The sequence below is a fragment of the Cetorhinus maximus genome, chromosome 6 (genome assembly GCF_964194155.1).
Source record: "Cetorhinus maximus chromosome 6, sCetMax3.hap1.1, whole genome shotgun sequence".
Classification (NCBI taxonomy): domain Eukaryota; kingdom Metazoa; phylum Chordata; class Chondrichthyes; order Lamniformes; family Cetorhinidae; genus Cetorhinus; species Cetorhinus maximus.
In genome coordinates, this window is record NC_135884.1 from 89947584 (window position 1) to 89970554 (window position 22971).

The following is a 22971-nucleotide window of genomic DNA, read 5'->3' on the forward strand; positions in this document are numbered from 1 at the left end:
AGCACAGGCTCCACCAACCAGTGGATGACCGCCGAAGTCATCAAGGGCAACAAGACAGCACAGTCAGCAGCTGTCTCCAATGCTGGTGCCAGCGAGGGGGGAGCACCAAGAAGTAGCACTCGTAAACGTAAGTAAAAGCACAAGAGGGACAGGTCACGGGTGATTTTATGTTCATTTATGTTGACTTTATGTATACTGCTCTGGGGTTGTAGACCAGAAACGTTTATGTAAATATCATTTAACTTTCAGAATGAGATAAATTGTGTTTTTGTTGTCATGGCCTGAGTATGCTTCACCTTTTTATTTCATTGGTGCAGGGAATGCCAGGCTAGCTGAAGGAGCGTTGGATCCCGAGTGGCCCTGCCTCCCTGCAGGCTACCGAGGTCTGGCTCCAAACCTTCAGCATTCTCCTCACCGTGCTCATCTTCGGGGTCACTACTGGACTCGGCATCTGTGGCCTGTGCAACTATGTCAAGATCCTCTTCCTCCAGTGGGTGCCCCCTTGCCAGTGCCAGATTGTTGAGTGCAGCATGCAACCACTATCAGTGACACCCGCTGTGGGGGGTATTGTAGTGCTCCCCTAAACGGTCCAGGCATCAGAAGCGCATCTTGAAAAGATCTATGGTCCTCTCTACCACCGCCTTTGAGGAGGCATGACTCGTATTGTAACACTTCTCTGCCTCTGTTCTTGGAAGGCAGAGATGTGTCATGAGCCACCTCTTCAACAGATAGCCCTGGTCACCCAGCAGGCATCCATCCAGTGGGGTTGGAGCACTGAAGAGACTCACACGTGGGAGTTTCTGAGGATGTAACTGTCATGGGAGCTGCCTGGGTAACTTGCACAGACTTGCAGAATCTGCATCCTGTGGTCACACACTATCTGCACGTTCATGGAGTGCAATCCCTTCCTGTTGATGAAGGCACCCGGCTGACCTGCTGGCACCTCGATGGCCACATGTGTGCAGTCGATTGCACCCTGGATGAGGGGGAACCAAGCAATCGCTGCAAAGCCTCTGGCTCACTCAGCCTGGCTGGCCTCGTCCGTACAGTAAAGATAAAGGTCAGGATCTGCCTGAACAGAGCTTCTGCCACCAGCTTGACACAACTGTGGACAGCTGACTGGGAGACTCCACACAGATCCCCCACTGACCCCTGGAAAGAGTTGAAGGCATAGAAGTTGAGGCCACTGTGACCTTCAGAGCCACTGGCATGGGGTGTCCACCCACACAGTTGGAGCTAATCTCAGGTCCAATCATCTGACAAATGGAGGTGACTGTCTCCTTTGAGAGGTGAAGCCTCTTTCGACATTTCGACATTGCACCTCATACATACTGAGGTAGCTGTATCACCGCCTGTAAATCCTGGCAGCAGGATAGTGGCATCTTCTGTGGCCCCTTCCGCCTTGGACTTCCTGCTTTCCCTGCACCCTCTGTGCCTGCGCCTCTCCTCCCACAGGTCCCTCCCTTGGAAGCTGCACTGGGACACCTGGCCTTCTCTCCCTTCTGACCCTCTCTTCTTCCTCAGAGGAGGTGCCTCCAGCAAAGACCACAATCCTCATTTCCAGGGTAATGGAAGGCTGTCTGATACCTGGAAGGGTCCACACAGTCTGAATCCTCCAGGGGCCTTGCAAACACCAAGGAATCCTGAAATGAAGCCTGGGAATGCTAAGAATGAAGCCCCGAACAGAGACAAGGCTGCCAAGTACCAATAAGTAACCAGCAGCAAACTCCTCACAACTCACACTGGCAATGCTGCTGACCCTTTTTATCCAGCACGTGGGTGAGGTTTTTGAAAATGTCGGCTGGCCGCCTGCTCGTTTTGCCTGTGCAACAAGCACAAAATTGCACGGGCAAGGAAAAATCACCGTCTATTGGGCTGTTAAGGGCCTTAAATGGCCACTTAGTTAATGGTGGGCGTGGCTCTGGCACCCGCGCGTGTCCACTGACCGAAATATCACGCAAGTGCATGATGATGTCGAGGCGCTTGCCCGACATCATCGCGCACTATTTTATGCCTGATCAGGTCGGGCACACGCCTGCCCGTGGGACATAAAATCCTGCCCATACATATAGGCACACATCCAAATGTATCCTCGAATGCACATCCACCCGTGTACACATAATTATGTCCATACTTACGTAAATACACTTACACTAACATACCATATCTATACTGTATGTGCACAGAATCACATTCCTACAAATGTACATTTATACACTTTCACATATGGCTATATTCACATATATACCTGCACATATACACACAATTGTACACATCCAAAGATAGTGGCGGAGCCAATGGGGTCATGACCCTTTAATCATTTTGAGGTCAGCCAATGCAGCTTTGAAAGACCACTTCCATTTCACACCCAGGACCCTCTGCCAGCCACACATCACCTCAAAGTTCAGCATGAGAGTCTGTGGCATTCCTGGCTCAGCCTTCAGGCTGCCCTTCCACAGTTCCCAATTCTGTCTTCACATCAAGTCAGCTGCATTGGCGCCATGTCCCAACTGAGGCTCAGGAGGAAGAATTCCAGTTTTAAGGTGCACCTATTCCTGGCCTGCCAAGTGCCTTCTTAGGAGCAGAGGTAGAGCAATCGCTGAAGTATAGAAAATTAAGAGATTGTTTAATTAAGGAGATTAAGGTAAATCAAGGATTTGATAGGATATATCAAGAATAACTATTTCCTCTGATGGGAGAGTCCAGGGGACATCTTGCGACACAGTGGGTAGCATCCCTAACTCTGAGCCAGAAGCTCCGGGTTCAAGTCCCACTCCAGGACTTAATAGCCACAAAAGGTGCATTCATAATGCAGCCGAATAGGCTGTTGTCAACCTGCAAATCTTTCCAACATGCCAAGGCAGACGGTAAGAGGGGGAGAGACACCTGGTTAATCATGCTTGATGCGGAGTGATGCTCTTCAAGCTGTAGTCTCTGGCTCCAGGCTAGTGACCCGTTCCAGGAAAAATAAGCTATGGGAAACAGAAGTAAGCTCGTGCTTTGTCTGCCTTATGTGTCTCAAGATGCGGGAAGTCTCTTAAGTCTAAATGAGTCCAGGCATAACATTAAGATTAGAGCTAGGCCATGCAGAGGTGATGTCTTCACACAAAGTATATTGGAAATCTGGAACTCTCTCCCCAAAAATACTGTTGCGGCTCGGAATCAATTGAAAGCTTTAAAACTGAGACTAACATAACTTTTGTTAGGCGAAAGTATAAAGGGATATGAAATGAAGATGGATAAATAGAGTTGAGATACAGATCAGCCATGATCTAACCGAATGATGGAAAATGCTCGAGGGGCTGCATGCCCTATGCTCCATTCTATGTTCCAGTGCCTCCTGTTAAAAGGCAACCAGCAAAATCCCAGAGACAGCAGAGACCCTCTGTAAAAAGATTTCAGCCATTTCTCAATGAACCTACAGCAACAGACCCAAGGTATTTCAGGACCATTAAACATACTTATACACACTGACACACACACCTATTCATTTATTCACATACACACACACACTCACTCAAATTTAAACACAAACTATGTACATTCTCACAAATACACACTCAAAAAATTATACTTGCCATACATATATCTTCCACACAAATATAAAATGCACAAATGTACACCTACACTTGTACTCACAACCACAAGAAACTCCCACAAAAACTTACACTCATGCATACACCCACATGCATGTATACATGTGTGCATATATATACACATGTCTGGAAATATTAGCACACTGATGTGCCCGCCCTATGATTTATGTATACATCCATATGTATATGCACATGTTTACAACAATATGGACACCCATGGCTGCATACATGGACCCAAAATATACATGCATTTCTACATAACATACATGCACACACCCACGCTTATCCGTATATTCACATCTACACATATACTTGCATTCATGATCACAGGCACATCCACAGATATCCATTTGTACACTCATGTACATACCCAACATACCTGCATACTCATGCAGTCATACCTGTGTTCACGCACATAGAAATAAGTATGCATAATGCACCAAGCCATATATAGACAGAGCGACCCCATACACAATGTATATTCGCTTGCTAACAGATACATAAACACATAAATATACCTGCATCTTAATATAAAAAGCACACATTCTAAAACATCGACCATCACATGACAAAGCACTCGCTCCCATAGGAGCACATATTCTCCGCAACACACACTCACTCATGCGCTCATCGGACAAAAGGCAAAGTCATTTGTAGAATGTCCTTGTTCAGCCGGCACTGGGCTGCTGTTCTGTCACGGTGTACTAATGTCGCAGTAAACCGGCTCTTGGCTTTCCACCTACTGATTAAGATGCCACAGCGGTCCCCCATGCCTGTGAACCTCCATCTCCGCAAATTAAATGAGTTTGGCTTTAGCCCACCCCCAAAAAATGGGATCAAACAACATACAATATGGTGCCATGTGTTCTATATACAGATGCCTTCAGTCTCCTCCAAATTTTTGTTTTCTATTTCACATAAGGTTGTCAATGCAGCAACTATGTTCTTTCAATACACTGCAAAAGACTATAGCACTTCACTACCCCTCCCAGACCACGATTCCTTTCTACCAGAGCACACAAGGTCCATAGCTGAGGCCAGTAACAATCACTATGTGCCTGCACAGCCTAATCAGCTCCAAATACCAACAGAGAGGACACTTCACATTGAGCAGATGGAGAATGGTGAAGGAGGTTTCAGGGGGCACGGTGGGGTGCTGAAGAGAAGGGGTGGCAGGGGTGATAGACAGACACGCATAGCTCCACTGTCCCATCTTCACTTACCCCATCCCAGCACTCAGGCATCTTGAGATCAAATTAAGGGCACAGCTCCAGCTCAGTAGCGCAGAAATTCCTGAATTCAGTGTCTGAAAGGCTCAGGCACATCAGTCTCTAACCCAGCTCTGCAGCCTGTCACTCAGAAGCTGCGCTTTTTAAAGGAACCCAGCATCCTGCGGTCATGGGCAGTGTGCAAAGCTCATCCATTGGCTGCTACAGAAATGATTTGTGCTTTGATTGGCTCTGAAGCTGCTCATCTCCTTGGTGCTTGTGTGTGTGTGTGTGTTTTTTTGCCTTTGTCACATCATCTCAGGCTGCTGCCTTGCGATCCCAGTGATTTGCATTTTCACAGCTTCTGCAGCTAATGTGAATTTCTACGACTTGTACTGAGACACACAATGTCACTGTAATGTCTTCCCTTCATTGCTCATGATGTCTCAGAACCACAGTTCTCTCGACTCTGAACTGCTGGAATATTTGCTTCACACTGCCCCAGCACAGAAAATATAAGTCACAATTATCCACCAGTATGATCCCCCATCCCCCATGCAATTTACCATCTCCTACTGCAACAATCCTAATCATTATGCATGAGCTGTGCTTTTCTAGAAAAAGATGGCACTGCATCAGCACCAGATCAGAGGCAAAGAGAAAGATTGGGAGAGGGAGAGTGAGAGAAAATGAGAGCGAGAGACAGAGTGAAAATGGGATGAGAGGAAGAGAGGTAGGGAGAAAGGAGGAAAAGAGGAGAGGATGTGGGAAGAGAGAGAGAAGGGTGAAGGGAGAGAAGAGGAATGGAAAGCAGAATAAGTGCAGACAGAGAGAAGGGTAGACAGAAGGTGAGGGACAGCAGGAAGAAAGAGAGAGCTAAACTGATTTATTAACAGGCACCAACAATTTGCAACAGCAAGTGATGAGAAGAACATTCCAATCACTATGATGAGATTTTAATTCAGTAAAAAATGGTTTAAATACAATAAAGACAACACTGATGGGTTCAAATGACTCCTAGGGCTGGATTTCCCCTTACACTCTGACTCCACCTTAACCCCGGCCCAATTATCTGGGTCAGGGGTCATATGAAGTATAATTGGTGGGCTTCTGGAAGGATTCTGACCGGAAAGTGAATGTTTGCCAGTACCCAGAGGGAAATTGTAGAAACAAAAGGGGGGTCAGTCAGCATCTGTGCTGACTTCAACCACTGAGCCCTGTGGGCGACACTTAAGGAAGCAGACAGGAAGGAGGTGTGATGAGGCCGAGAACCCCAGCCCCCACACATTACCATACAGTGGGCAGAAAGGAGCAGCCAGCGGTGGTAGTCATAGCAGTGGCGGGGAGAGGAATTCAAATCAGGGCAGTGAACTGGCACAAAGCTTTAGTGTCTAACTTTGTTCTGCACCCTACCACTAACTCTGTGCACAAATTATTTATGAGCTACCACAGGGATCAGAGACTTATAAAGAATACTTGCAACTACAGAGTGCCTTTCACAGCCTCAGGACCTCCCAAAACAACTTACAGCCAATTAATTATTTTTTGAAGTGCAGACACTGCTGTTATGTAGGAAACATGATAGCCAATTGTGCAAAGCAATGTCCCACAAACAACAATTTAACTATGATGAGATAATCTGTTTTAATGATGTAGTAGAAGTATAAGTATTGACCAGGGTACCGGGGAGAACTCTGCTGTTCTTCAAAATTGTGCTATGAGATCTTTTATGCATACCTTCAGGCATAAGATTCAGGCTTGGGTTGATAAGTGGCAAATAACATTTGCATCACACAAGTCCCAGGCAATGACCATCTCTAACAAGACAGAATCTAGGCACCTCTCTTTGACATTGATTGGCGTTACCATTGCTGAATCTCCCACTGTCAACATCCTGGGGGTTACCATTGACCAGAAACTGAACTGGACCAGCCATTTAAATACTGTGGCTACAAAAGCAGGTCTGAAACTGGGAATTCTGCTGTGAGTAACTCACCTCCTGGCTCCTCAAAGCCTGTCCACCATCTACAATGCACAAGTCAGGAGTGTGATGGGATACTCTCCAGTTGGCTGGATGAGTGCAGCTTTAACAACATTCAAGAAGCTTGACACCATCCAAGACAAAGCAGCCCGCTTAACTGGCACCCCGTCCACCACCTTAAACATTCATTCCCTCCACCACCAACTCACAGTGGCAGCAGTGTGTACCATCTACAAGATGCACTGCAGCAACTCACCAATACTCCTTTGACAGCACCTTCCAAACCCACGACCTCTACAATCTAGAAGGGCAAGGGCAGCAGATGCATGGGAATGTCACCACCTGCAAGTTCTACTCCAACCCACACACCATCCTGACTTGGAACTATATTGCCGTTCCTTCACTGTCGCTGGGTTAAAATTCTGGAACTCCCTTCCCAAAAGCACTGTGGGTGTACCCACACTGCATGGACTGCAGTGGTTCAAGAAGGCAGCTCAGCACTACCTTCTCAAGGGCAATTAGGGATGGGCAATAAATGCTGGCCTAGACTGCGATGCCCACATCCCAACAATGAAGAAATTAAAAAAAATCTGGAAGTTTAATGCCACCTCTGACTGTGCAGAACACTTTCAGCGCTGGCGCTGAAGCGTCAGGCTAGATTTTGTGTACAACTTGCTGAAGTGACACTTGAGCACACATTCTTTTGAGTCAGGGAAAAGTGCTACCACTGGGCTACAGTATCTTCTAACAAGTTCCATACTAAAGGTGGGTTTATCTGAAATGACAGCTGCTAGACTGGGTCTGCGGCAGGTGGTGAGGGAACCAATAAGAGGGAAAAATATACTTGACTTCATCCTCACCAACCTGCCTGCTGCAGATGCATCTGTCCATGACAGTATCGGTAGGGGTGACCAACTCACAGTTGTTGTGGAAATGAAGTCCTGCCTTCACATTGAGGACGCCCTCCATCGTGTTGTGTGGCACTACCACCGTGCTAAATGGGATAGACTTCGAACAGATTTAGCAACTCAAGACTGGGCATCCATGAGGCGCTGTGTCCCATCAACAGCAGCAGAATTGTACTCGAACACAAACTGTAACCTCATGGACCGGCATATCCTCCAGTCTACCATTACCATCAAGCCAGGGGATCAACCCTGGTTCAATGAAGAGTGCAGGCGGGCATGCTAGGAGCAGCACCAGGCATACCTAAAAATGAGATATCAACCAGGTGAAGCTATAACACAGGACTACTTGCATGACAAACAGCATTAGCAGCAAGTGATAGACAGAGCTAAGCTATCCCACAATCAATGGATCAGATCTAAGCTCTGCAGTCCTGCCACATCCGGTCGTGAATGGTGGTGGACAACTAAACAACTCACTGGAGGAGGAGGCTCTGCAAATATCCCGTCCTCAATGATGGAGGAACCCAGCACATCAGTGCAAAAGATAAGGCTGAAGCATTGGCTACAATCTTCAGCCAGAAGTGCCAAGTGTAAGATCCATCATGGCCTCCTCTGGAGGTTCCCAGCATCACAGATGCCAGTCTTTAGCCAATTCGATTCACTCCATGTGATAGCAAGAAACGGCTAAAGGCACTGGATAGTGCAAAGGCTATGGGCCCTGATAATATTCCGGCAATACTGAGGTTATGTGCTCCAGAACTTGCCGAGCCCCTAGCCAAGTTGTTCCAGTACAGCTACAACACTGGCATCCTCCCAGCTATGTGGAAATTGCCCAGGTATGTCCTGTACACCAAAAACAGGACAAATCCAACCCAGCCAATTACTGCCCCATCAGTCTACTCTCGATCATCAGTAAAGTAATGGAAAGGATCATCAACATTGCTATCTGACACTTGGTTAGCAATAACCTGCTCACTGACGCCCAGTTTGGGTTCTGCCAGGGCTACTTAGCTCCTAATTTCAATTCAGCCTTGGTTCAAAGATGGACAAAAGAGCTGAACTCCCAAGACAAGGTGAGAGTGACTGCCCTTGGCATCAAGGCCTCATTTGACCGAGTGTTAGATCAAGGAACCCTAGCAAAACTGGAGGCAATGGGAATCGGGGGGAAAACTCTCCACTGGCTGAAGTCATACCTAGCACAAAGGAAGGTGGTTGTGGTTGTTGGAGGTCAGTTATCTCAGCCCCAGGACATCACTGCAGGAGTTCCTCAGGGTGTCATTGGCCCAACCATCTTCAGCTGCTTCATCAATGACCTTCTTTCCATCATAAGATCAGAAGTGGGGATGTATGCTGATGATTACACAATGTTCAGCATCATTCGTGACTCCTTAGATACTGATGTCCAAATGTAACAAGACCTGGACAATATCCAGGCTTTGGCTGACAAGTGGCCAGTAACATTTGCACCACACAAGTGTTAGGCAATGACTATCTCCAACAGGAGAGAATCTAACAATCGCCCACTGGTGTTCAATAGCATTACCATCACTGAATCCCCCCACTGTCAACATCCTGGGGGTTACCATTGACCAGAAACTGAACTGGACTAGCCATATAAATACTGTGGCTACAAGAGCAGGTCAGAGGCTGAGAATCGTGCGACAAGTAACTCACCTCCTGACTCCCAAAAACCTGTCCGCCATCTACAAGGCACAAGTTGGGAGTGTGATGGAATACTGCCCACTTTCTTGGGTGAGTGCAGTTCCCACAACACTCAAGGAGCTTGACACTGTCCAGGACAAAGCAGCCCGCTTGATTGGCACCATACCCACAAACATTCACTCCCTCCCCTACCGATGCATTGTAGCAGCAGTGTATACCATCTACAAGAAGCAATGCAGGAAAATTCACCAAGACTCCTTCAACAGCACTTTCCAAACCCATGACCACTACCATCTAGAAGGACAAGAGTAACAGATAGATGGGAACGTCACCACCTGGAAGCTCCCCTCCAAGTCACTCACCATTCTGACTTTGAAATATATTGCCGTTCCTCCATATTGTCGCTGGGTCAAAATCCTGGAACTCCCTTCCTAACAGCCTTGTAGGTGTACCTATACCACATGGATTGCAGTGGTTCAAGAAGGCAGCTCACCGCCATCTTCTCAAGGGCAACTAGGGATGGGCAATAAATGCTGACCCAGCCAGCAAAGCCCACATCCTGTGAATGAATATAAAATAACATCCTTGTTGGAAGCCAATTAAGGATTCCTCAAATAACTCTGCACACGTAGGAGTTTATTACATGATCCTATCCACCTAGCAGAGAACGCCCTCATGGATTATGGTGGGATAGATGTCACAAATCATGATGCCAGTTTTTGGACTATTGTTGCCTTCAAGAGGAGGTCCATCATGAACCAGAAGGGCCACCGCTGTTGAACTTTCTCCTCCACTGTTCTATGGTAAAGCCCCTTTGAATGCAATGTTGTGGAGCAGACATCATGCAATCCTGATCTTGGATTTTATTTCTGATAAAATGTAGTCATTGCAGAGGCTCTTTGAAAAATGCTCCCTTGATATGATCAGGAAAATGACTGTAGCATGGCTGCCTGCTTCACAGCATTATACTAGGCAGATCTTCCCATGTATTTGCCTTAGAGCTACTACAAATTATAGGCAGATCGTGAAGAGAAGAAACTTCTGGAGTAAAGAATCAGAATGTAGAGTTTCAGGAATGGGAACTGACACAAGAGATGTTCACTGAAGCTTTATTTTCACTGAGCCCCACACATGGCCTTGGAAACAGTTCAGTCTCTTGGTTGCTCCAATCTATCAACTATCTGCTGTGCATAGAATCTTTATTCCACTTTTTTGTGAGCAGGAATTGCTGCTGTTTGCTACAACTATTCATTTATGTAGCAAGCAGGTTACTGTTGTTTGTCAGTGAAATAGCTTCATCACTTACCCCATGGAAAGCCAGCAGAACGAGAAGGCTTTGCAGTTTTTCCAAAGGCAGAATTCCATCAAGGTCCAGGGTAGCATTGAAGATACCCATGTGGCCCCATAGACTTCTGCATGCATATTATGACACAGCCGATGGTAAAAGCTGAGTTGTTCAAATCTCAGAGGGAAACTTGATACAATTGTCATAATCCATTTTTGCAATTTGTAATTTTGAGATACAGAATTTGAATTCAGTAGGAATAAGACCACCGAGTCTCATGGTTTTTTAATATAAAACTAAATTAAACATTTATTAATTTAATAACAAGTAAACACATGCACATGGCTACAAATTACTACTATAATAACTTTTTAACAAATCCCCAAATTAATTACCCCCAGGTAAATCTCCACTAAGGCAACAGTAACCCATAGACTTTAAATAGACACCAGACAAAGCACATTTGACCTTACGAATTCCAAATGAGGTTCCTTTGCAAGTTGGTTGGAGGCGTACAGGCTGGTTAGGTCTTTAATGCCTCTACCTTACACGCACAAACTCCTTTCTTCATATACCTAGCTTTCCCTTTGAATGTAAATTTTCCATTGTATCACTAGTTCTTTTGAACTTCAGGTCTTCTAACAATAAAACCCCTTTCAATTTTATTAGTAAGCTGAAAAAATAAACTCATTGTTTGGCTTCTTCTAGCTAGGTGCAAGATTTTACTCACGGTCTTGAATGGTTTATTTAACAAATGCAAATGAACACTTTACCTTACTGTTCACCCAATTAACATCTCAAAACTACTATACATCAAAGCACCCAGACTAGCTGGCTTTAATCCAATTAAGACACACACAGACACACAACTAGACACAAGCCCCCACTAGAATTCTATTTTAAAAAATAATTTCCAATAACATTATACACATTAATATCCCATGCAATTTATTTTCCTTCATGAACCATGGACCTTTGTTTTAAGGCAGTTCATGGTGTTAAGATTATTTGAATCACAAAGAAGAGGATTATCTCCTAGGAGCCTACATTTCAGTTTCCATGTTCTTGTTTCAGAGAGCCCCAAGTAGTAGCAGGTACCAAGGAACACGTTGTACTGTGAATAACTCGAAGCAGCAACTCAGATGCCCGGATGCTTAAGGATAACTGAAAAGATATGGTGGGGGTGGGGGGGTGGGGGATGGTTGTCCTGCAAAAATCTCCAGCAAGATCATGGCTGCATGATGCCTGCTCCACAACATTGCATCCAAAGAGGCACAAGAGGCATAGAGCAGAGCAGGATCAACAGTCATGAATGAGCTAGTACACCCTGTAAAGTCAGACATATTAGCCCACAAGTTGGTGGAAGAGAGACCCAACTTGAGTTCTAGGCCTACACTATGGCCTGGACTCTGAAAGATTTAAAAAACGTTTGTGAATTTTCAGTCGGCTAATGTACGCAACGCACCTCTTGGAAGAGAAGTCCTATGACCTCATTGTCCAGAGTGGGGGTACCCTCCAACCCAATTCCCACCCCACTCCCCCCCACCCCTCCCCCTGACTCGGACCACATTTTAGGTGCCGTCCATTGGTATTTTAATGAAATGACCTTGCCCCCTGATCTCAAACATTCCAGGTGAAAAGTAATATTTGCATCGGGATGCCAGACCAACAGATTTTCAGCTCCTTCCTCTCCTAGAAACTCAATGTTGTGAAACCCCTTCCGACAATAAACAGGCTTTTAAAACCAAATCTTGGTGTCACCAAATTGCTACTCCCGATGTATCCCTTCTTGTCTCCTTCACCCTGAAATCCCTTAAGGGTTCTCCTGTAATTTCAGTGGGTGACCTGATGGAATCCCTCAGGGGAATGGAGTTTTTTTTTAGTAATTGATACTGAATTTCCAGCAGAGTTATGGTGAGAGACCAGCAGAACCCACCACAGAACTTCAGGACTCTACACTTTTCAATTGTGGTGTACGGATGATGCCATGCTAGCCGTTCACACGGAAACTCAGCTACGAAGACTTATGGGATGTCTCTCCTGTGCTTGTAACTTATTCTCTCTAACTACAAGCATAAATAAAATGTGGTTATGGGACAGGGTGTCTCACATCTCACACTTGATCACACTAAACAACACCCCACTGGAAGTGGTTAGCAAATTCTGCTATCTTTAAGCCATGGTGTCAGACAATCTGTTTCTTGATGCAGAATTTGATACACACACAGGGAAAGCAGCTACCAGCTTTTTGCCGACTCACAAAACATGCATGGAATAAGATCAAACTGACTCTTAGTCTAAGATGTCGGTTTATAAGGCCTGTGTTCTCAGCACCTTGTTGTATGGCTATAAAACATGGATAACTTACAGCTATCAGGAAAGGAAGCTCGATAACTTTCATCTTCGCTGTTTGCAGTGTATTCTGGACATATTATGGTAAGGCAAAATCATGATTGTGGCAGTCCTCGCAAAGGCAAATCTTCCAAGTATGTTGGCACTCATCAAGCAGAGGCTGGCTCGGCACATTTGCGAGATTGCAGACAGTTGCATACCCAAGGATTTTCTGTACGGCAAGGGAGCCAGAGTCAGAAGACCATTAGGATGCTTGTAAGCATGACATAAAGGCCCTAAACATTGATTTTTGCACCTGGGAGACACTAGTCGGTGACAGAGGAAAATGGTGACATCACCATGACGGTCAGTGGCTTGAAAACAGGTGCCAACACTGAAAACAACACATGACATCTGACAACCACTTCATATGCCACACTTGTGGCAGAACCTGCCTCTCAGAATTGGTCTCTTCAATCCATCCATAATTATCCATAATGCACAAGGGGTTGCAGGCATCTCTCTCTGTTCAGTGCAATTCTTTGTGCTGCTGTCATTCTTCCCTCCATCCAGTTTCCGATGTTGTCCACCCATCCAGTCCTTCTCCAGCCTGAACTGTTCTTTCCTGAGGTTTCATCTTCTACTGTCACCAACACCAGACTCTCATCCTGTCTTTTCCAGTGGTCGTACTTTCTCAATTTCCACTTCTTCACTTCAGCTAAAAAGCCCATGAGATATTAGGACTCTGATTTTCCTGCGGACACATTCATTCACTCTGTCCAGTTGATTTTAAGGACCCTTCACCAGAGCTACGTTTTAAAAGCTGTAATTCTCTTCTCAGTAGCCTTATTTAGGGTCCAACTCTCACACCCATAAAGCACAATGCTCCACACACAGATTTTGCAAGCTGTTTTTTCAAGTGCAGACTGATCCCCCCAATGTTTCATTCAGCTTATGAGTTGTAGAGCAGACAACTGCTAGCCTTATCTTGATTTCAAGTGCTGCTATCCCCATTTGTAGTCACTTTCAATCCAAGAAATTGAAATTTGATCTACGTTTGCAATGGTTGCAGACTGAATTGTCACACTGCTCTCACTTTGAATTGTCATTGAGTATGTCTTGTTGTTGCTGCTCACCCCAAACTTCAGACTTGACCTTCTCAACTCTTCAGCTATCATGGATAGTTTCTTGCTTGTCTTCAGCCATTGTGTTAGTGTCATCAGCATATCTGATGTTCCAGATGTTGTGACTACAAATACTAGCCCCAAGTTGTTCTGGGAGACCAGAGCTGAGCTAGAGAAGCTGATAGAAGAGCACCGATCAGCAAAGCAGATGGACCATCAAGGAGTGGATTACAAAAATCTCTTATCAAAATGAAAAATGCCTGCAGAACAGCCAGAAGGACCTGGCTGAAAGAAAGGGTGCAAGCAGCAGAGGATGCAGATTGTAAAGGGCAGTCCAAATAAGAATTCAAGATTTCACAACAAGTGTAACAGCTGGAAATAGTGTGAAAGGGGTAGACAGAAATATGATCTGAGAGGAAGATCAGATAAAGGAATGGTGGCACCAATACTGCATCTAGTTCTACAGACCAGATCCAAATGCAGCAAGTGCACAGCAAGTAACTTAGAAGGAGATGAAAACAGAAGTGCTGATTAGTGAAGTTGAACATGCAATTAAAAAATTGAAGAACAGTAAAGTGACCAGGTCTAAATTGGTCTCTTCAGCCATCAGCAAATTGCACCATATTAGCTACCCCAGCCCCAACAGATTTGATTTACTGCATGTCCATCATTTTAAGTAAATGGAAGAATGCCAACGATGGCATACATTTCAGGATGCAGTATATTTATATAAATTGAGACAAGGCATGATCAAGAGTAGCATAATTAGGAGAAAAAAGGTAACTTTGAACCTGTGATTCCCAAAGCTCTCCACCACCAAGGATTTCCTTATGTCACTTCTGGGTCTGTTGCAGTCTAATTAATAAAGACCGATCACTGTGATTAGTCAACAATTCTATTATCATTGTCATACGCAATTACCAGGATGGTAGATGATGAATTAGACAGACAATGGTCTTTCTTCAATAAGCAATTCCTATGTACCTGTGTCCTGTACTTCAGTCTCTCAGTAATCATTTTTTTAAAGGAATCACCGTTTGGTCAAGGATCTCATGCATTCCTCATTTAACGGAACTAACAAAAAAAGCAACTGTGTCCTGCACCATAACTAACAGAAAATAAAGTCAGAAGTCTGCTCAGCGCACTCGTTACATTGTGAGATTCATGCTGGCTCATATTAATGTGATGCTCTGGTGCTGCAAGTAACAGTTCCAAGTGTGACTTGTGCTGAAGAATATTCAGCTGTGATTATACAGATGGGCCTCTCCCATATAGAACTTGCTTAACAATAATCCAAAGTTAAAGTGTAGGAGCCAATACAAAAGGTTAGGAAGATCCCAGGTTCAATCCTTGGCCTCTGCAGAGTGAGTTAATTTCAACTGAGATGGCACGATAATTGGCCTCAGCACTACTGATTAGGTAGGGAGTAATCAAGGCTGGGTTCCCACTTCTGACTTCAATCTCTTGAATTACTGGAAATGGCAAGCTCCAGCATCATGTGAAGGCAGGGTCAGGGTGAGGCTCAGCTGTGGTGCTCCCCTTGGTCAACTAGTTATGTAATGCTCCAACCCAGGTTCAAAATAAGGCAAGGTACTGGAAGGCTGCAGGTGTCAATGAGATGGGACCCTAAGGCGGATCAGTAGCTTCAGGGGAGAAAAATGAATAAATTGGAGGTGAGAAAATCTTTATTTTTCTCCCTTTCTTTCACTTCTTTTCTCATTACCCATCCTGCAGTCCACTCTTCTTTCATCATGCCTTCTTTCATTTCTCCCCTTTTGGTTGCTCTGCCCTCCCAAATCCTTAAACCAATCCTACAGCACTCCATGACATTCCTACTCTCCTGATGCCCTCTTAGATAAGCCTACAGCTTCCCTCTGTGCCTCTCTAGGCTTTCTCCAAAGAACCCAACAAGGTACCTGTCACTGCCTCCTTTTGAGTAGCAACACCGCCTGCCCACCCTACATTTTTGCCACCTTCTTGCTCAGAAAGGGTGGTGGAGGGGGATTCAGCAGTAACTTCAAAGGGAAGCTGGATAAGTATTTGGAAAGGAAAAAATTGTAGGGCTGTGGGAAAAGAACAGAGGAATGGACCCAACTAGGTAGCTCCTTCAAAGGGCCAGCATACATGATGGTTGAATGGCCTCCTTCTGTGTTGTATGATTCTATGATCAGTCCTGCACCTAGTGTGGTCTCCTTTATTACATTTCTGTCCTGGCTGCAGTTGCTATGTAGCCTGTAGGGATGTGACAAGGAGATGATCTTAAATGGCCTAGCTTGTTGCCAGTGCTCCATAGTTAACCCTCTGGAAGTGTGGCTGCATCTCTCCTAACCAAGACAAATATTTTACTTCAAGATATGAGTATACTAGTCGGAGAAACAACTCCCAGAGGAATAATGGCAGATGTGGGCTGCTAGCTGCAAGAGCCTAATCTCTGGGTGCATTTACATTAGATTTTCAGTGTCACTTTAAAGTGTTTTTCACTCCATACTGGTGTTAAATCTGTTGATGCTTGAACTGACTCATACGAACGTAAGAAATAGGAGCAGAAGTAGGCCATTTGGCCCCTTAAGCCTGCACCACCATTCATGGCTGATCTGTTTGTGTTTTGAGTTCATTTCCATTTACCTCCGAAAACCTTTGATTCCCATGCCTAATAAAAATCTATCGACCTTTGCCTTAAAAATATTCGGTGACCCCGCCTCCACCGCCTTCTGAGGCAGAGAGTTCCAAAGTAGCACAAACCTCACAGAAAAATATTCTTCTCATCTCTGTCCTTATATAAGGGCGACCCCTAATTTTAAAACAGTGCCCCCTAACTCCGGACTCACCTACAAGAGGAAACCTCCTTTCTATGTCCACCTTGTCAAGAACATTCAGGATCTTATATACTTCAATCAAGTCAGCCGTCACTCTTCTAAACTCCAGTGGAAACAAGACCAGCCTGTCCAACCTATCCTCATAAGACAACCCACTCATTCTAGGTATCAAGCTAGTAAACCTCCTCTAAACTGCCTCCAATGCATTTACATCCTTCCTTAAATAAGGAGACCAAAACTGTACACAGTATTCAAGATGCGGGTCTCACCAATGCCCTGTATAACTGAAGCATAACATCCTTACTTTTACGTTCAATTCCTCTCGCAATAAAGGATAGCATTCCATTAGCCTCCTTCATTACATGCTATACCTGCAGACTACTTTTTGTGACTCATGCATGAGGATACCTAGATCCCTCTGCACCTTGGAATTCTGCAGTTGTTCTCCATTTAAGTAATACTCTGCTTTTTTACTCTTCCTGCCAAAGTGAACAACTTCATATTTTCCCACATTATACTCCATCTACCAGATTTTTGCCCACTCACTCAACTTATCTATAGCCGTCTGCAAATTCCTTATATCTTCTTCACAACATACTTTCCTACCTATCTTTGTGTAGTCTGCAAATTTAGCTACCATGCTTTCGCTCCCCTCATCTAAGTCATTGATATAAATTGTAAAAAGTTCAGGCCACAGCACAGATCCCTGCGGGATTCCACTCGTCACATGCTGCCAATCAGACAAAGACCCATTTATGCATACTCTCTGTTTTCTGCCACCCAGCCAATCTTCTATCCAGGCTAATATGTTACTCCCTACACCATGAGCTTTTATTTTCCACAATAACCTTTGATGTGGCACCTTGTCAAATGCTTTCTGGAAATCGAAGTACAGTACATCTACAGGATCCCCACTATCCACCACACATGTTACTCCTTCAAACGAATTGGTTAAAGATCATTTCCCTTTCATAAAACCATGCTGACTCTTTCTGATTACCTTGAACTTTAAGTGCCCAGCTATAACCTCTTTAATGATCGACTCTAACACCTTCCCCACAACAGACGTCAAGTAAACTGGCTTATAGTTTCCTGTTTTCTTCTTCCCTCCCTTCTTGAATAGAGGGATTATATTTGCTACTTTCCAGTCTGATGGAACATTTCCAGAATCTAGGAAATTTTGGAAAATTAACCAAAGCATCTACTACCTCATTAGCCACCTCTTTTAAGACCCTAGGATGAAATCCATCTGGACTTGGAGACTTGTCAGCCCGCAGTTCCACCAGTTTGCTCAGCACTGCTTCCCTAGTGATTGTAATTTCACCAAGTTCCCTCTCCCCTCCATCTCCCGACTTACAGCTATTACTGGAATGTTTTTTGTATCCTCTGTAGTGAAGACAAGCAAAATATTTATTCATTTCATCCGCCATTTCCTTATTATCTACTATTAACTCACCATTCTCACACTCTAGAGGACCAATACGCATTCTACCTACTCTTTTCCTGTCTAAATACCTGTAGAAACTCTTGCTATCTGTTTTTACATTTCTAACTAGCTTCCTTTCATACTCTACTGCTTAACCTTTTAGTCATTCTCTGCTGTTCTTTATATTCTGAGCAATCAACTGACCTGCCACTCATCTTTGCGCAGTTACGTACTTTTTCCTTAGGTTTGATGCTTTCCCTAACTTCTTTAGTTAACCATGGATGGTGGGCCCCTCCTTTAGAATTTTTCTTTATAGTAGGAATATACTTATTCTGCGTATTCTGAAATATCCCCTTAAATATCCGCCACTGCTTCTCTACTGATCTATCCCCTAGCCTAGCATCCCAGTTCACTTCAACCAGCTCGGCTTTCACGTTCACATAGTTGCCCTTATTTAAGTTTAAAATACTAGTCTTTGACCCTTTCTTCACCCTTTCAAACTGGATATAAAATTCAATCATATTGTGGATGCTGATACTTAGGGGTGCCTTTACTTAGAAGTCATTAATTAATCCTGTCACATTACATAATACCTGACAATCCCTGATAGACACTCCAGAGCAAAGTGGGATGTGGCTGCCTCCTCCAGAGATTCTCACTTCACTTCTCTCTTGTACAAATCAGATCAAATCCTGAATCCAGATTTAGCTTACATATACATTATAGGCCAATATGCTGAATGCACACTTACTGACACATGAGGCTAAGACCTGGTAGCCACACCGATAATATCACTTACGGTTAGTATTCAGAAAAACTACTTTGAATTGGTAGATTGGAGTGAAGATCAAACAATGGCTTGGACTTTTCCCATTAGGAGAGGGGGAGATTGGGGAAGAAAAACACAGCAGGTTCCCCTCAACCTACCACTCTGAGTTCCCTCCCATATGCATCACACTGTGGATGGTTAACAAGTAGCCCAGGCACAGGCCTGGGCCTGGTCACTTGCCATCCCACTTGAGACCTCGACTGATGCGTGATATAGGGGCACAATAGCATTAAAATCAACATTTTCTTTCACAGAACTGTGGTGTCTTTGGTCACCGCGTTGTCTAATTGTGTTTTAAATTTACTCAGTGCTGATATTTCTCTATCATTGAATTTACGGATTACCAGCCGTTCATTCTAGAAAATGTGCAAGAAACTGTTGGTCAGTCTGACAACAGTACAAAAAAACAGTGGAACTTAACAACTTTCCCTTAATGTGGGAAAACACCCTGGTAAACATTCTACATGGTAAAGCTCCCTGATAAACACTCTATTCTACACAGTATAGATCCCTGATAAATGCTACATTGTTCACAGTATAGCTCCCTGATAAACACTATGGGCAGAATTTTGACTTCACCTAAACGCAACTTCTCAATTTACATCATGGTAGATTTTTACCAGTTAATCTGGTGTTAGGGACCACTCATGATAGGAAACTGCCTACTTTTTAGTTTCATTGAAGTAGGCCATGTTGGGAAGATGTTGGTTACAGAATGTGTCTGTTAAAGAAGTCTTTGTAGTGTTCTGTATGTAAACAGCGAGTCTTTATTAACTACTTGTATAGACAACTAAATACAAATATATACAATATACAAATATACAGTAACGGGTGCAGGCATGGTGCTATCTCCATCATAGGTCTGTTACAAAAGTATCATAATTTTCATAATATTCTACTTTATTGTCAAATAGGTTTATGGATATGAGTGTGTATGATTCTGTCTGTGTGATTTAATTACTTTTGGAGTCAGGTAGACTGCAAGCTTGAAATCATCAAAATAACCTAGGTGTAGAAATGTACATGAAATGCTAATGGACATGGATGCCATCTTAGCATGTAAGATCTGAAGGGAATTTGCATTTTTAGATAAGGGAAGGGATTGTTTGGATTTCAAAGGGATGTTAGTCCATTTACAACTAGCCAGACAAGCAAGGCTAAGGAATGTGTTTATTTTTCGCCAAGGTTACTGACAATATTGGCAACATGGAAGTTTTTATACTATTGCAAAGGTACAGTTCCAAAGACATATGGAACAATGGAATTTACATATTAAAAAGAGAGAAACATATATAAAGGAGAATGAAACACTATGTTGTGGGGCCATACAAGATCTAACAGGAATGTGTGAAACAGCCTCGAAGAAGCGTCCAGCCATTTGTGCATAAGTCTGCTGTGCCCAGTAACTGAAGTTGGAGAAAACCATTTGAAATTCCACTGTCAAGTGGGTACTGTGTTAACTTGCTGGTTTTTTTTTAAATCTAAAATCTATTTTGGACTTTTGCCTTATAGGGGGTGTGTAATTGGGAGTCAGGTTAATGAGGAATTTTAGGAATTGTTACAGTATTGTAATTGTAGTCTTTTGTATGTGTTTGAAATCTTTTATTTTGTCAATAAACATTTTAATTTAATTTTTTTAAATCTCTAAAAGGTCTTAGTGGTTTCATTATTTCTGAATTCAGTACACACATTTTCTCGTAATAAATACAAATTGCAAAACCATTGTGATAGCGTGACCAAGTTTCCCTTGTGGATTTGGTCCACCTGGCACATATCATCTGCCACGTCATCACAGGTCTTAACATGTCTCTGACCAACACCACACTGACCCTAGGTCTAGATCATGTGCCTTCTTGCATCACTGTGTGAGCTCAGTCCCACATTAACCCTGTATATACCAGATCCTTCTACTATCTTCCCCCAAGTCTTTATCCCATTTACTTCAAGTTTTACATTATTATAAGTCGCGTTTACCTTGTTGTTACAACCTTAATGCTACTCCAACATTATTGCTATTACAGTATTAGCGTTAAAAAACATTCTCAGTACCCCATCCCCCCCCTTCAAGTCCTTGAAGTTAGAGGTTCAGGCAGTTTGGAGGCCTTACAATCCTTTCACATCTTGTCACCGTTCTGCCGGAAGAGTGGTAGGTTCTGTTGGTTCTGGTTCTTGTTGTTGGTGAAGATTGTACTGGCATTTGGGTATGCGTTCTTTTTTTCCATTACTTTATGTTGAACCACGCCTGGTCAGTTCTGCTATTGTGTTGATGCATGGTTGCATCAGCAGAGTGATGGAAAGGGTGATCAACAGTGCTATCAAGTGGCACCTGCTCAGCAATTACCTGCTCATTGACACTCAGTTTGGGTTTTGACAGGGCCACTCAGCTCCTGGCTTCATTACAGCCTTGGTCCAAACATGGATGAAAGAGCTGAATTTTAGAGGTGAGGTGAGTGAATGTCCTTGACATTAAGGCAGCATTTGACCGAGAGTGGCATAAAGGAGCACAGCAAAACTGGTCAATGGAAATCAAAGGGAAAACTCTCCACTGGTTAGAGTCATACGTAGCAAAAAGGAAAATGGTTGTGGTTGTTGGAAGTCAATCATCTCAGTCCCAGGCCATTGCTGCAGGAGTTCCTCAGGTTAGAGTCCGAGGCACAACCATCTTCAGCCGCTTCATCAAACACCTGGTCACCATCATAAGGTCAGAAGTGGGTATGTTCACTGATGTTCAGAACTATTCGAGACTTCTCAGATACAGAAGCAGTCTGTGTCCATATACAGCATGACCTGGACAACATATAGGCATGGGCTGGTAAGTGGCAAGTAACGTTTGCACCACACAAGTGTCAGGCAATGACCATCTCAACAAGAGAGAATCTAACCATCTGCCAGAGCCATCACTGAATACCCCATTATCAACATCCTGCGGTGGGGGGAGGGTGGTTATCACTGACCAGAAACTGTACTGGATTGACATATAAATACTGTAGCTACAAGAGCAGTTCTGATGCTAGGCATTCTGTAGCAAGTAACTCACCTCCTGACTCCCCAAAGCTTGTCGACCATCTACAAGGAACAAGTCAGGAATGTGATGGAATACTTTTCACTTGCATAGATGAGTGCAGCTCCAACAACATTCAAGAAGCTCAACACCATCCAAGACAAAGCAGCCCATTGATTGGCATAGCATCCACCACCTTAAACATTCACTCCCTCCACTACCAACGCACAGCAGCAGCAGCGTGCACAATCTACAAAATGGGTTGCAGCATTTCTTCAAGGCTCCTTTGACAGCACCTTCCAAACCTGTGATCTCTACCTCGTAGAAGGGCAAGGGCAGAGATGCAAAGGAATTCCACCACCTGGAAGTTCCCCTCCAAGCCACATACCACCCTGGCTTGGAACTATTTTGATCTTCCTTCACTATCACTGGATCCAAATCCTGGAGCTCCCTCCCTAACAGCAGTATGTGTGTACCTGCACCACATGGACTGCTGTGGTTCAGGAATACAGCTCACCACCACCTTCCCAAGGGCAATTAGGGCTGGGCAATAAATGCCGGCCTAGCCAGATATACCCACATATCGTAAACAAATAAAACAAAAATGACTACCGATGACACTGGCATCCTGTTTATTACAATGAAGCACAATTCAAAATCGGCTATATCCCTTTCTGCACAAGTCCAAAAAAGCACAATTTAATTCATTTCATCGATGCAAGATGACACCATTGTCGATTGTTGTAAAGACCCATCTGGTTCACTAATGTCCTTTAGGGAAGAAAATATGCCATCCTTACCTGG

At 44.1% G+C, this 22971-nt stretch overlaps 1 protein-coding gene across 13 annotated transcripts in view; it reads right to left on the reverse strand.

Moving 5' to 3' along the window:
• Nucleotides 1-22971, reverse strand: part of ndrg4 (NDRG family member 4) — a 192462-nt gene that overhangs the window by 93384 nt on the left and 76107 nt on the right. The window contains exon 1 of one of the 13 annotated variants that reach the window (XM_078544016.1): nucleotides 4820-4953. The exons of 11 other annotated variants lie outside the window; for them this stretch is intronic. In XM_078544016.1, the coding sequence (XP_078400142.1) occupies nucleotides 4820-4840 (21 nt within the window). In that variant the 5' untranslated portion in view covers nucleotides 4841-4953. Of the gene's footprint in view, nucleotides 1-4819; nucleotides 4957-22971 lie in introns of those variants that run through there. One more of the 13 variants, XM_078544018.1, reaches the window with a different exon arrangement.